This window comes from Styela clava, chromosome 3, assembly GCF_964204865.1.
Source record: "Styela clava chromosome 3, kaStyClav1.hap1.2, whole genome shotgun sequence".
NCBI lineage: Eukaryota > Metazoa > Chordata > Ascidiacea > Stolidobranchia > Styelidae > Styela > Styela clava.
In genome coordinates, this window is record NC_135252.1 from 7,709,010 (window position 1) to 7,720,621 (window position 11,612).

At 35.3% G+C, this 11,612-nt stretch overlaps 1 protein-coding gene across 1 annotated transcript; it reads right to left on the reverse strand.

Annotated features, from left to right (window-relative positions):
• Window positions 1–7,604: 7,604 nt before the first annotated feature.
• On the reverse strand, window positions 7,605–11,107 carry LOC120342455 (hydroxylysine kinase-like). Its single transcript, XM_039411284.2, has 5 exons — window positions 10,326–11,107; window positions 10,123–10,233; window positions 9,678–9,817; window positions 9,200–9,377; window positions 7,605–9,007 (listed from the first exon to the last, which is right to left on the reverse strand). Exons 1-5 carry the CDS (start codon window positions 10,531–10,533, stop codon window positions 8,550–8,552), a joined length of 1,095 nt encoding a protein of 364 aa, XP_039267218.2. The 5' UTR covers window positions 10,534–11,107; the 3' UTR covers window positions 7,605–8,549.
• Window positions 11,108–11,612: the final 505 nt, after the last annotated feature.

Genomic DNA, 11,612 nt, shown 5'->3' on the forward strand with positions numbered 1-11,612 from the left:
AAATTTGTATAACAGTGGTCATTTAAGTCCAATAAAATGCAAGTTTTATAATTATTTTTTATCACACAGTTACTCATTTTTAATGCCACAGAAAAGATATAATCATAGACATTCTGAGTAAGAACACAATTCCAAAACAAATGAGACACAAATTCAGAATCTTGTTTACATAACACACAAATATCATCCCCAGAAATATGTTTTATTCCATCATAAATCTGACCATCATAAATCTGACCCAAACCAAGCTGGCCGGCGACATTGTTCATTATACCAGCTGAACAGCGATTCCACAAAAGTTGGAAAACGCCCGCTCTTGGTACGCAGGTGGCGCTCGTGAGCAACCAAAATAGGATTTTGTATATTTTACGTCAGAGAGAGCAACAATGTTTCATGTCATTGGAGAGAGCAAGTCGACTTATTCATATCAGTATATTGGTTTATTTCGACTCCACAATCAGCACCACAGAAGATGAAATATTTGACAAAAATCAAATACATAAGAACTGAATATAGAATCAGGATAGAAAACAAACCTCAAAGTAAGGTTTAAAGCGTACGGAATTTGAGTTAGATGGTGCGGCAAATTTTTATTTTATTTAATTCGTTTGTATAGTTTTTTTTGTTTACTAGGTTACTAGGTAAGTAATTCAATACTTTTGAGTGAGTGAACACTTACCACTTTTTCTGACAACACCTTCCAAACCAAAATATGCACGTTTTAGTTTTCTGTAATCAGTTTTATTTATTGGACACGTTTAGTGGACATAACGATCGTTTTGTTGTTATTGGACACGTAGTGGACATAACGATCGTTTCAATATTATTTGGTCTTGTTGTTGTTGTTGTTGTTCTTTGACACTTTTTGGACATCTAGTGGAAAATCTAAAAAACCGCTTTTCTCTTTCATTACTGGACCGATTGCTTCGAAATTTTTACTGGTTAGAGATGAAATTTTTCTTCAGAAGGCTATTACTTTTATTTATTTCAAATATTTCTGTTAGCTCTGTGAGATTTGTTTTTGTTTGCTATGACGTCACCAAACGTTCTGCGGACGCATAGCCGACACTCCTCTTCTTTTTGATCACGTGCCATCGAACGTCGATGGTTCGTAACGAAGTCCTTACGGTACTTTGCTACGATTTTTTCCTTACGCTGTCTTACTACGGTACCGGTATTGTACCGTACAGTATTGCAATAATGTTGGTTTTCTTTTCTGCGGGGACGTTACCGTACCGCCTTAGCGAAAGTTGGAAGTCCTACTGTACTGCTTCGCTTGGTGTGAATATATTTGTAGACTGTAATCTGACGGTACGGTAAACCGTACTGTACTGCGAACAGACATGTCCATATATTTGGGCGTAGCTCTCTTGTGTTGTTCTTTGCTACTTTTTGGACACCTAGTGGAAATAATAAAAAACCGCTTTTCTCTTTGATCACTGGACCAATTGCTTTGAAATTTTTAGTGGTTAAAGATGAAATTTTTCTCCAGAAGGCTATTACTTTTATTTATTTCAAATATTTCTGTTAGCTCTGTGAGATTTGTTTTTGTTTGCTATGACGTCACCGAACGTTCTAAGAACATCGGACGCCATTTTGTGTCCTACTGTACTGCTTCGCTTGGTGTGAATATATTTGTAGACTGTGATTTGACGGTACGATATGTTAGTCGTTGGGTAAACCATATTGTACTGCGAACAGACGTGTCCAAATATTTGGGCGTAGTTCTCTTGTTTTGTTTATCAGCTGCTATGCTAATTATGGAGTCGAAATAAACTTATACTTTTTCCAAAAATAAATGATACGTGTTCACATGACAGTCATTGGCGTTCACTCACCTAAAAGAGTTAAATTAAATCATACATATTCACACGAACACAGCTGAATTGTTGAATGATAATGGTATGTTGGGAAAGTATCACCGCTAAAATGAAGCCATGTTATTATTTGAATATCTCACCGATGGCAAACAAGCGCAGCCTTGTTATTAGAGCCCATTTGGGATAATTTATGCTGAAGTCAATGCCATGTAAAAATCATTGTATTAAGTCGTAATTTAACTTTGTTGCTCTAATTGTAATATGTACCGATTTGCATGTGAGCATATTTCTGGATCGCAAAATTTCATTTAAAAATTTCGGGTCGTTTAAACAAGAGAGCTGTGCCCAAATATATGGACCCGTCACAAGGTGTCGCTATTTTTTTTTATTATGACACATAAAAAACGAATCTCTTGAAATCCACAGACATTTTTGAAATGAGTAAAATTAATAGCCTTCTGGCAAAAAAATCAATCTTTAACCACTGAAAATTTCAAGGCAATTGGTCCAGTATTCGAAGAGAAAAGCGATTTTTTAAAAACGTGTCAAAGAACAAGAACAACAACAACATAATATTGAAACGATCGTTATGGCCACTAAACGTGTCCAATAAGGGTCGTCACAATATCATCCAATTGTGTATTTTATTTATTTCAGTGTTTGTGTTGGTTTGGAGAGTGATCAAATTCTTCGCACTATTGAGAGGGCAAGCATCGTCAGCGAACAATTTGCTTAGAAGATTTGAGGAGTTCGATAAATCATTTATGTATAATAAAAATTCAAGAGGACCCAACACAGAACCTTGAACAACTCCACAGTGAATGGGCAACATTGGAGACTTATGAGAGTCCCCCTCCACAAATTGATATCTACCAAGCAGGTAATCACATAATAGGTTACCAGCAGTACCTTGAAAACCGTAATGCTCCAGATTTTGGATAAGAATGTTGTGGTCAACGGTGTCAAACGCTTTCTTCAAATCTAAGAAGGTACAACAGACAAGCTCACCTTTATCAATTTTGTCATAAATATACGAGATTAAGTCCACAATAGCATGGCTGGTAGAATGACTCGTTGGAAATCCAAATTGACATTTGTTGATACGATTAAATTTAGAGCAATGATTTAGCATTCTTTCTTTTATTATTTTTTCAAGAACAATGCCAATGGTGGACAGGATAGATATTGGACGGGTTATTTTTATTGCTATTTTTAAAAATTGGAATTATTCTGGCTATCTTTAATGAGGAAGGGAAAATGCCTAAACTAAATGATAAATTAAAGAAATTACTTAGAGCTGGGGATACAATACTATAGTTACAACAATACTAGTTATCATTAAATTTAATTAACCCAATTCCAAATAAACAGTGTTGCAAGTCATATAAAAAACCTGTTTCGGTTTCAAAAAAAAATATGTACTGTCGCGGACCATACTGTCCGCGTTTATATTGTGTGTGTATATATATTCTTACGTTTATAGACTGTAATGTTGACCCCAATTTACGGCTGTTTTGTCGGATTTGGACTCCGACCACTGACTGCATGTGAGGCAAAAACTGCCTTTCGGTCTCTCTTTCTCCGGCTGCCGCGTTGGCGGTCGGATGTGTTTTCAGTTTTCTAGTGATGTTTTGTTTAATCTGTTTGAGTTATATAATCTGTTTGGCTGGTATTTGCCGTACAATAAACAACCAATCCGGAACCTTTGAGTCTTCTGATTCATTCTACAACCACGGTAGCAACATCTTGGTCCGTGACAGTACTACAAAAACATAAAAAGATCTATCTGAAGCAACTGTAGCAACAACATTAAAACCTCAAACGATCTTCGATATCTACTATGATGTAATATAATGAACCATTTGTACTCTCTTGTTTTGTTTATTTGTATTAAATTTAGTAACTTCATATTTAGATATATTTTTGGGATCTTTTGTTTTTCAATCTAAATATTTTTAGATGTTTTTCAAGGTCAATCGGTATGTTTTTATTCAAACAAACATGGCAGCCCTGTGCGTCGGTTTGCTAGTCTTAAGATAGTATGCAAATGCTCGTCCGTTAGTCGTGTGCGGAGGACTGATTTGCACTTTATTGCTGTTATGAGCTACATGTATCAACTTTATTCAAGTTGCATCCCGTTCAGGTATTCACAGATGGAGGCCTACGGTACATCGTACATGTGCACATTATTTTTACTAAATCACCGAACGCATCTGAAAACAGTTTTTCTATGAATCCGACAATGAAATACCACTACATTGCGTTTTATACACAAGAAACATTGCAGGTCAGGCCTGGACGCGTTAACGTTCAGAGTAATAAATCGCAGGCGTCACCTCTTTTTGCATCGGCGAATGCGGAAGTCGCAACAGGTCAAAGGTTATGAATGTCCTTGATTAACTTTGCGAAACCCCTTTTCGAACACAATGATCTGACCAAAACTCGTTTATTTTGTTATAATAAAAATACGAAATGAGATCGTTTATTTTGTCACAATAAATATACGAAATGAGATCATTGAATTTACAAGTTAATTATAACAATAGAATAATATTTGAACGTGGTAAAGTGGAATAACAGGGGGAGATTTTTGTTTCATTTCTACAGTTTGTCGGACTGGAATCTTGATGTTAAATAACACGATAAAACTTACTCATAGTTGACATGATGGTACTATTTTAGTTTTTGTGGAAAAATCTCAACCATGTCGCGGGCCTAAAAAATTGCCTTGCAGGCGGCCCGCGTGTTCTGTTCTCTCTTTTTTTTATTAAAAACAATTCTTTGAATTTTCTATTGAACTATTCTAAACTTTCAATATGAGTGTTTCTGTTTCCATTGAGACAGATTGGGCAACAGTATAGGGTGTGGTCGAGTTATAATGATTGAAACATTGCTGGTAAAGCCGACTGAATAACACAGTGGCAACTGCCAAGTTAGTTTTACCAATGACATGCGCAAATTGTGATTTCCAAAACAGATTTTAACTCCTGAAAATTTCATTTCAATTTCTTTGTCATTGGGCAGTAAAGGTTTTGAGCAACCCCCTTTTTTATGTTTTACTGCATGGAATAATACAAAATTGGTCTTGTCATTAACAAATAATTTATTAACCAACAACCAGCTATGAATGTCGGCCAGTTCCCAGTTTGCAACTGTGAATAGTTGCTCCAAGTTTGTCCCAAAGAAATCGATTCAGTATCGTCTAGAGTCTAGACTCTAGAGCAGCGTTTCCCAAACTGTGTTCCGCGAGCGTCTTTCGAGTGTTCCGTGGAGAAGGAATCAAAAATATCGCCATTGCGATCTAGGGATCGTGAAGTTGTCGCCAAACTGACCGTTCAATATCGCGTTATCGTCGGCCTAAAGCGGACTAACTGAGGTAGAGTAGTGGCATTTTTGTGACCGTCGGTGTAGCTTTTTGACTGTTAAGTTTACATAGACTTACCATACGTCCCGTTTTAGGCGGGACAGCCCCACTTTTTAACGTTTTGTCCCAGCGTCCCGACCGGTCAGCCAAAAGTCCCGCTTTGGCGTTCACCCAGTCAGCATGATACATGAACATTACCAATTAGCATGTTCTCGATACTGTTGTTGCTGTGTGGCGTACCGGTGGTAGCCTACTTAATGAAGGTGGATGCGTGGTTTTGTTTGTTTCGTTGTTTTTCGCTAACATTATTAGCGGTTAATTGCTACAATTTGTTACTTGTGAGCCCCAGACGCCAAAAGGGCGCTTAACGTAAAGTCCTTTCTATTTATTGAATCGAAACCGATTTTTATACAGACACCGCATGCACTCTCGATGACAATATAGTCAATGAAGACAGCCGGGATGGTTTTAAATGTGTGCCTAATGTAAAATCGGTAAATTTGAAGTTGAAAAAACACAGCTATGGCCTTTGGAGGCGTCCCGCTTTGAGGTCACAAAAATATGGTAACCCCAAGTTTACAGCAATCCTTTTGGTTTTGTTATAAGCAAACAAGTAGGTCTAAAGAATAAAGGCGAAAGGTCAACTCTTCTACCTCCGTCTCTGCCTGGTTTTACTATGAAATGCTGAAAAATTACTCATGTTCGCTAAATTCAATTCAGCAGATAAATAAACTGCAGCTCGCGAAATTGCAGCAAGTACTTTTATCTGCATTAGAGGTAACATTGGAGGCAAACACTACGTGATGGAAAGTAAACGACATAGACAGGTAAAAAATTGTGAATTGGTGAATTTATTGATTCATATACACAGCATTTAAATTAGAAAACAATAGAAAATTTATAATAAATGCAATATGTAAAATATTCAATCATATTTCAGGTGTGTTTAACCGTAGTAGTATACATTTACGGTTTAACACAATTCTGTTAGTTTTCGCGGCGCATTTGGCAACTCGTCACGGCGAACCCATTGGGAACCGCTACATTACACCGTTTTTCTTTATCAATTTTAACTTTCCATTTTTTGGTGTTCCGGGAGGCGAGATAAAAAGTCTAAGTGTTCCGTGGCCGAAAAAGTTTGAGAAACGCTGGTCTAGAGTCTAGACCAGTGTTTCCCAACCCGAGTCCGCGGTCTCAAATGAGTCCGCGGAGCGTTTGAATGAGTCCGCAACGAGCAAGAAATTCGTGCAAGCCGCAAACGATTTTGCGGAACTTAACTATCAGCCAATTTACATAAAACATAAAAAGCAAGTTCATTCTCATAACATTAATCGAGTCAATAATTACTGGTTACTGAGTAGGGCTGGGCATATATTCGAATATTCAACTATTAGAATAGCAATTTAATATTCTAAAATTTGGTAATAGGTGACGCGACCGGTCACTTGTACGCGTCGCTTAATTAAACGTTTGGATTTCACAACTCACTCACGAATTTTCGACGAAAACACACAAGTCGGCACACGCGTCGATAGATGGTGGCAACCCGAATTTTCCAAATTGAAAAACGACAATACAATAAAGCAAGGCGATGAATATTCATTTTTCATTTACTAATATATTTTAAATATATTTTTATTAAGTACTGAATCAAGTTGTACTTTCTGGAAATTTATAACAGATAGTGAGATTTTTCTAACGACGATAACAAATTTGCAAGATCGCAAAAATATGTAACAAAACTAAATATAATCGGGCAATATAGTCTCACATTATTATGTTCACAGATTGCCGATTGGCATTTTAAAGAAGAAATGCTTTCACCTTGTCGTAAGTCGACGCAACCGCGAGTTACCATGAACACAATTAAATTAATATAGAAAGACATTGGATTGAAGATTGTGCGACGGAAAGCCGATTATAAACTAAAAACGTCGGCTTTTTTTAACGAACACGTAATTGCGGCGAATTTCCGATTTTGAAATTCGTTACAATTCTGCTGTATTTGATTTACTTGCTTAATCGCATAGAGTACGGTTGCAATAAACGCACTTTGAGTCCGCAAAGGTTTTCGCGGATGAGAAAATAGTCCGCGACCAAAAAAGGTTGGGAAACGCTGGTCTAGACCCACATGCCTAAAATAATGGGCCAAGTATGAATCCTCGAGGTGCTCCGTGCTTCATGACACACAAATATTTATGTCAAGCAAACCTCGTATCACTCGGCACTCGTTTTACATGATATTTACTTGCAATTTTTATACTATACTGCATTAGAATTCAATCGAAGGACAGGCATCGGTCATATTTTTACCAATTAGTTTAGTAATTGTTCTTGTGAGGAACAAATTTCGAAATATAATAATTAGATTTCGATTGGGGAGACCTGCATAAAGATTCATTCATTTATTATACTATGATTTGCCATATATATATGTTTTTATTATTTATCAGTCGTTTGTGCAGTACAGTTTTGAACGCCAGGAGTGAACCTCGATTTAGACCAATTAGAGCCATCTAATTTCATATATTGGATTATTAACATGTATGAAGTAAATGTATTTATCACAACAAATGAAATTATAGTAGCCTATGCCATGAACCGTACACAATATTGTATATGACCGGGTTATGGTGTTTCTCAAAAATATATAAAAAACGAAAGTGTTTTCATGTGTATATACATATGTGTAAAATATAGATATTAATTTACAGAACAGATATCATGATTGTAATTCAATAGGGGGGGGGGATTAATATGATATACAAGAAATAACTTTAGGTAATTGTAGCGAAATGCGAAATAAATTGCAAACAAAGAAATATTCAATAATATCTAAAATCGTGATTAGTAATAACAATTAACAATAAGTATTTTATATACAAGCCTATTTAGCAGAGAGAATTTATGAAGAATACTCAAGGGCTTGTCTAAAATTGAAATACTAAACTCTAGTAGTTTAATCGGTTGAATTAATGTCAGCGTAGCTGCATCCATCATGATTGCGGTTCGCTTTTTCAGACTTCAGAATCAAAGCCAATGTCAAGTTTACGTTAAATCAGTTTTTAGCCCGATTTTTGTTGATTATGTTATTTTAAAATACATACTTGAGTTTTGTTTTGTTGCTATTTTAATTAGCGTTGTTTTTATGGGCCTCCTTACAACTTTAAAGTTTAAGATGCGGCTCTGAAAAAGGTTGAGAACCGCTGAATTCTAGCATCTTATCCTAATAAAAAGTCTAACACAAAGATTAGAAGCAATTTGAAAAAAAAAGTAATTGCCACATTTGTCATATTGAGTTAGGAGGCATCTGAAGGAATTACGTACACAGCGTACCGTCTAGTATTGATTCACTGGCTTCTAATTCACTCGTTTTCAAACCACATTGATATGATTTTCTTTTTTTCCATTTTATCTAAAATATCTAGGATTTGCGGAATATGTTTTGACTGCATCATGAATAAATCTTTTTTCTCTGGATATAGGGATGAGTTATAACAACCTGATACGTAGGATACGCCAAGACGACTCACGACAGCGTCAAATAAAAGCTCTTTTTCAACGAAAGTTAAAGGATTCATAGACTGGTAGCCATTAATAATATGCCTCGTAGATGTAATTATATCGGATGCTGGAGTTGAAACAGACTTAGTCATGTGATAAGCAATGCTGATTCCTAATTCCCCTATTATATATCCATAGTGACAGTGCTCAAAATCGATAATTCCAGTGACGTGCCACAAATTTTCCTGCGCAGATTTCGGACCTGGATTTCGCTTTTTGACAATGACGTTTGATTCACTGAAGTCTCCGTGAATAAAACCTATTATAAATGATTAATCAAAGTTGAATAAGCGTAGTTCAACATACTGTTTCTCGACGAAACAGCAAAGAAATGATGAATAAATATAAGTCCAACTGTTAGAACCATTCAAATTTGTAATAAGTTTTTACTTATTTATCATCCTATGTCATCTATATGTAACTAAGTTAGTTGAAATGCTACGCGCTTTACCTTTTCTTAACTCATGGACACGAGGCAGAAAATTACGTCGAAAAGATTCCATGTGTTTTTCGATAGACCTTTTTACTCTTTTATCCAAAACATAATCAATCTTGCCGCAAATTTGGAAAGCATTCTCTGGTCGAAAGAGGAAATTGGAACTCATCGAAGAACAGTCAAATTTCAAAGTCTAAAACAACAATCAGATTTATTGGTTTGAAATGGATTTTCAGCCAATTAGGCAATAGGCGGTGCAGTAATACGTAAACGTTCTTTGGTCGTCTATGTCTATGCTATCCTTCTATACTGCTATTCAAATTGTGAATATTATATAACCATAGTATAATATGTATATATATTTACATTGTGACATGTATACAAATAATAATTCACCGTTTTCCATCACATTATATTGTTTCAATAGTACAGTATCAGGGGCTGAAACTGTTGTATATACGATCAGAAAACTTTGTCAATTTGTCACCATCACCTTGCTCGCTTGGTGAAATCTTGCCATGTGTATCCCAACATTGTAAAATATTTCATTCAGATCTTCTACACTTGCACTGACTGATGTGATTGATTGGCCAGGAAGAAAAGATAGGAGTTGCAGCAGGTAGCAACTATCCTCTAAAAATTAATAGAAGTAATAAAATTTGGCACGCATTGCTTGTTTTCCAAAATGATTTATTGTCGTGGCAAGTGAAGCGGTATCTAATTTTTCAAACATGCCATTTATCCGACGATTTTCACCTAATCAGTTAGTTTAACGAACGATCCATGAACACAATACTTTTATTGCGCCGTACCTTATGGCGTTGTTCAAGCCAATTTGAACTTTGACGTCTAAGCTAATTTGACATATATATATATATATCATCGGTTACTATAAATAACAACAAAATCCACTGAATAAATTTTAAATCATATCCGACCTCCGTGCCCTTTGACAAAAGCATTTCCTTTAATTGTTTTCAAAGGAACTGGGCATCCTACATCATTCATTTTGAGATGCTCCATCAAATGTTGTTGAAGATCTATGTTGTCTAAAGACATAAATATCTTAAAATTATTATTTTTTTCGAAATATATCTAAATATATATGAAGCATTTACTTTAATTAGCTGTTGGTACTCACCAAAGAAACTGTCGCTGTTGGTATTAATGATCTTGACAATATACTTTATTTGATCTGGTTGAATTTCACGTGACAGACGAGTTTTTACCAAATAATTTACATTGAAATAGCTTCCTATATTTAAAATGGATTCCACTTCTAATCCATACAACGAACTGAGGATGCTTATCACGCTCTTTTCCGCGACAAAAGAATAATTTGGCGCCATTTCTTTTGTTAATTGTTGGATACAAAGTTTACCTATGGATTGTTTTGTTATTATGTTTTTGTTGTTATTTTTTTTCTTATCGTTGTGAGAAAATCACGTTTCTCTTTGATTACTTAAACAATTGCTCTGAAATTTTTAGGGGTTGAAAAATGTATTTTAAATTATTGTATATATTATCTATTTTAATAAATAGATAATAATAAACGATGAATTCAACAAAATATTACTATTTGGGATGTATTTTCTAAAGTACGGTTGAAATAGGTACAGGGTGGACGCCCGAAACAGCTAAAAACGGCCAAGTGTACAATTGACTTCCGTACCAACCTTATTCATCCTGCACACCTGGACTAAGAATGATAATATTTGACCAACAAAAATTAAAACTCTGCTGCTTCATTTATTTATACTCATTTCCATATATGCCAGGAGTTTTTTTCAAATTTCTTAAGAAGTCACCCAATGCAAAATTGATTCTTGTGACCAAACAAAAAATCGTTAAAAAACGTTTTCTTCAATATGTATTTTTACTCAACCCAGCAGTCTCTGTCTCTATTTGCTGTCTAATTATGGAATATTCTTTTTTTTGGAACAATTATGTATGTGTGTACTGGTGATTTACCTACACCCTCTCTAAATCTAATATTCGAATATCAAGAAAGTGGTGTAGATACCAGTTGAGATGATGGGTCAAATACATAACACAACTTTATAAGCTACAAATAGTTTTATCGAGATAGCAAAATCTCTACCACGCCCTGAATTTGAAAATACCCATAAAAAAGCTGAGGAGCATACTAGTGCGTACTAACATTTGAAGTTTTCAAAAAATAATTGTTGCCAGATTGTCGCCATACATTTTTGCGCCAAGGGACTGACTGGACTGTGGTGGATGGGAAAATGTAAAACAAAACCGCTGCTAATATTCTTTTTCGTGGTCAGGAGGTAGATGCGTTGTCACAGATTAAATTTCTGTCATCGAAATAAAACATTGACTGTTTGATTGAAACTAATTACCGAAGTTTTTAACTTCACTTGTTCACTATCTGTTTAAACATAACGCTTAATTTCCAGGCAGT

Coding starts and splice junctions, on each gene's coding strand:
- LOC120342455 (XM_039411284.2), bottom strand. CDS start 10,533: ATGGCGCCAAATTATTCTTTTGTCGCGGAAAAGAGCGTGATAAGCATC. Junction 9,378..9,677: donor GATTTCACCAAGCGAGCAAG/GTGATGGTGACA, acceptor TTGTTGTTTTAG/ACTTTGAAATTTGACTGTTC. Junction 9,008..9,199: donor TGTCCATGAGTTAAGAAAAG/GTAAAGCGCGTA, acceptor CATTTATAATAG/GTTTTATTCACGGAGACTTC.